We start from the raw sequence: 3,683 nt of genomic DNA on the forward strand, positions 1-3,683 counted from the left end.
GGGGCTCTGAGCAACCTGATCTAGTTGAAGATGTCGCTGCCCACGGCAGGGGATTTGGACTAGATGGCCTTTAGAGGTCCCTTCCAACCCAAACTATTCTGTGATTCTATGATTCTATATGGACTACCTATGAGGAGTTTGTCAAGAAGACAGAGCCAAGCTGTTCGCCATGGTGCGAGGATGAGAGACAGGTAAGTTGAAACAAGAGAGGTGGATGTAAGGAGAAACCTTTTCATCATAAGGGCAGTCAAACAGTGGAATAGGTTGCCCAGAGAGGTTGTGCTGTCTCCATCCTTGAAGGTTTTCAAAACTAGACTGGAGAAAGCCCTGGGTAACCTGGTCTGATCTCGCAGCTGAATGCTGCGAGAAGGAGGTTGGACAAGAGACCTCCTGGCCCCCCTTCCAATATGAATTCCTGTGATTCCATGTACTTGCTGCTCACCTGTTGTGGGTAACCTGGTCTGATCTCGCAGCTGAATGCTGCGAGACCTCCTGGCCCCCCTTCCAATATGAATTCCTGTGATTCCATGTACTTGCTGCTCACCTGTTGTGGAAATCTCAGCCAGCACATGGTGTGGTCCCAAAACCAGGGCTTCTGTGCAGAGAGAAGGCAGCAGTAAGAACCCATAGCCTTTTAATGACACGTAATGACCATGTGAAGAAGTACTTCAAGAAGTCAGCGTGCCCATGCTAGACCCAATCTGCCTTTGAGCTTTGGAAAAAGTGGTTGGCAAAATGCATTTGTCATTAGTGAATGCACAGGATGTCACATGGAGCGTCTCAATACAGGCAGCAGCGACAGCCAGGACAGGGTCTGCTCTTGGCTGAGACACAAGGGCTGTGTGTGGCTATAAGTGGGGAATCACTTACACAATGATCTAAGACAAGGAAAAAAACATGGTAACATCACTGACACCTAGCCAGGTCCAGCCAGGGAAAGGGGGACTGTTCTACTGGATCAGGATTGGGGATGGTTCTGCTTTATGCCCCTGAATTTCTCCTTCTTTGGCTTTGGACCCATAGTCATGGCCACACATGATCTTTGGATGGGCTTTAAAATGGCCCAGGACCATTAGCCTCATTTGCCATGAACGAGGAACCCCGGAAAGGTGTGACTCCACAGCATCACCCTGCTCACGTACTTACATCATACAGGAGAGCCAGCCCAGAGAAGAATGAGGTGAAATAGAATGTAAATCTCCAGCTAAAACAGAAAAAACAAGGAATTAAGACTTCCTCCAGAGTTGGAATAGCTCCCCAGGCTGTGCCCAGGACACTGCAAAGCCTACAGGAGAACCTGTGCTTGTTTGGACAGATTTGCAGAACCTCAGCTCTGTTTGCACATACACGCATGTGCTGTTAAGGCAACAGGGTATCCACAGCCCACGCAGGCTCTGCTGTGGTCCGTGCTGTGCCCAAATTCCTGGCATACTCCATCAGCATTAAACAGGATGCAGCATGACTACCAAAATGCCTCTACCTGTCTCCTTTTGTTATGTGGGTGTTTGTAGATCACCTGTGCAAATGCTTATATACCACAGCCTGTGGAAGGCACGTAATTTTTCCCAGTGATGGCACAGGAATACTCAAGGTTTTATTAGTTTCTTCAGAAATGCTGCAGTGTGGAGCACTGAACAAGCTTTCAGGAGGAGAATGTTTTTTAAAAAGCATAACAACAAGATTCAAGAACTGAATAATATATTTTTCAGAGGGGGAGGGAGAGTAGATCTCATACCTGATGGGGGTCTTTGCATACATACAGCATTAAACCTCAAGCTGAGAACCAGAGATAACCTGATTCTTTCGATCGAGACATTTGGTGACTTCTCTCTCCATTCTGACTTCATGTATTACTGAGATATGCAGGAAGATTTCATATGAGAGAGCAAATAGCTTGAGGAAAAGGAATGCTATGAAGATTTTGGTGCTTTCTGGTGTTTTTCAGTTTTTACCTCCCTCTGTTCATGGCTTGCACTGCCTACTAACTGCACTTCATGGATTTATTTTATGCCCAATGATCCATGCTGAGAATATTTTAAAATTTTAATTTCGTATCAAGGTCATCTTGAAAAGACGTTTGATGCATTTTGCAAATGGCATTGCTGCTCAAAATCCCTCCAGCATCTGAGATTTAAACCTGATCTGCATCAAGGCCAGTGGACTCTTTTGAGACAACTTTAACTTTTTAAAGTTAAAAGTGGAAAGGAAAGAAGGATGAAGCTGGCAGCACGGCATGGTGGCTCTGTCGCCAGTGCGTGCAGTGGAGGGACCCAGCCTCATGGTACAAATTCTCCTTTCGCAGCCACAGCTGGCAGGGGGCTCCTCTGGGAGTGTGTTTGGGGCTAGGGACGGGGCAGGGGATGGTGATGGTGTGCAGACCTTGTTGGAGGTCTCCATCACCAAAAGCCTCTGCTGGCCCACCTACCTGGCCTCACAGAACTTCTTCATCAGCCTGGGCCGGTCCTGGGCCCGCCGGTGCCGGAACCAGGTCTCCACCTTTTTGATTGGCAGGTCACTTTGCTTGGCCAGTGAAATCAGGTCTCCCTAGAAAACAGAGCAGGGAAGCAGGACTTCGCATTCCTAAGGCTGTCTGTCCCCATGTGGGTGGAAAAGCTATGTTCCTGCAGGCTGCCTCTGCCGCTGTGGGTCCACATTTCCCTGAAGAACACCTTTCTTTGGAAAAAAATCATATCAGCTCTATTTGCATTTGTGAACTCCCAAATAATTTTGGCCATTTTAAAATTCCGATTCAGCCATATCTAAGTGCAGGTTCAGATGTAAGCACAGGCTCTCCCTGGTTAAATATTGCCAGCTGTACACAATAGGATTCAATATCTTTGCTATAAAAGTCTAAACACATTTTTTTCCACCTCTGATGCAGTTTTGACTGGTAATTATCAGCTATAGATAGCAAACTTGAAGATAAAAGAAGTTTTAGCTTGTGATGATAAAGAAACAAGCACATAGTTCACTCAGTAATGTCAGAAAAAACATCCAGCTGTTTGAGTGACTGCACATTCACAGGCCAAAAAGCATCATTTCCAACATGCTCTATTTTATGTATGAATTCCAAATAAAACTACCTAGCCTTAAGATTTATAAACTGTGGTTAAAATGAATGTAAAGATGAGCTCATGAGCATTTTTTAATTAATCTGACAAAGCTTCATACAAATTTAAATAAAAAATTATTTTTAAAATCCATGCATCAGTGTGAGTCATGATTCGGGCCCAAGGAGTTGTGGTGAATGCAGTCAAATCCAGTTGGCAGCTGGTCACAAGTGGTGTTCCCCAGGGCTCAGTTTTGGGGCCAGTTCTGTTTAATATCTTTATCAGTGGTCCGGATGAGGGGATTGAGTGCACCCTCGGTCAATTTGCAGATGACACCAAGTTGGGCGGGAGTGCTGATCTGCTTGAGGGAAGGAAGGCTCTACAGAGGGGTCTGGAGAAGCTGGATCGATGGGCCAAGGCCAATTGTACGAGATTCAACAAGGCCAAGTGCTGGGTCCTGCACTTTGGCCACAACAACCCCATGCAACGCTACAGGCTTGGGGAAGAGTGGCTGGAAAGCTGCCTGGCGGAAAAGGACCTGGGGGTGTTGGTCGACAGCCGGCTGAACATGAGCCGGCAGTGTGCCCAGGCGGCCAAGAAGGCCAATGGCATCCTGGCCTGTATCAGAAATAG

The 3,683-nt window shown here is 46.6% G+C and overlaps 1 protein-coding gene across 1 annotated transcript in view; it reads right to left on the reverse strand.

The window, feature by feature from the left end:
* The window catches only part of LOC103903167 (ceramide synthase 4), a 14,206-nt gene that overhangs the window by 7,598 nt on the left and 2,925 nt on the right, over positions 1–3,683 (reverse strand). Inside the window, exons 3-5 of the mRNA XM_009284324.2 lie at positions 2,426–2,544; positions 1,147–1,204; positions 545–595 (exon numbers count right to left, since the gene is read on the reverse strand). Of these exons, the coding sequence (XP_009282599.2) occupies positions 545–595; positions 1,147–1,204; positions 2,426–2,544 (228 nt within the window). The remainder of the gene's footprint in view (positions 1–544; positions 596–1,146; positions 1,205–2,425; positions 2,545–3,683) is intronic.

The sequence above is a fragment of the Aptenodytes forsteri genome, unplaced genomic scaffold, assembly GCF_000699145.1.
Source record: "Aptenodytes forsteri isolate BGI_AS27 unplaced genomic scaffold, ASM69914v1 Scaffold300, whole genome shotgun sequence".
NCBI classification, from domain to species: Eukaryota; Metazoa; Chordata; class Aves; order Sphenisciformes; family Spheniscidae; genus Aptenodytes; species Aptenodytes forsteri.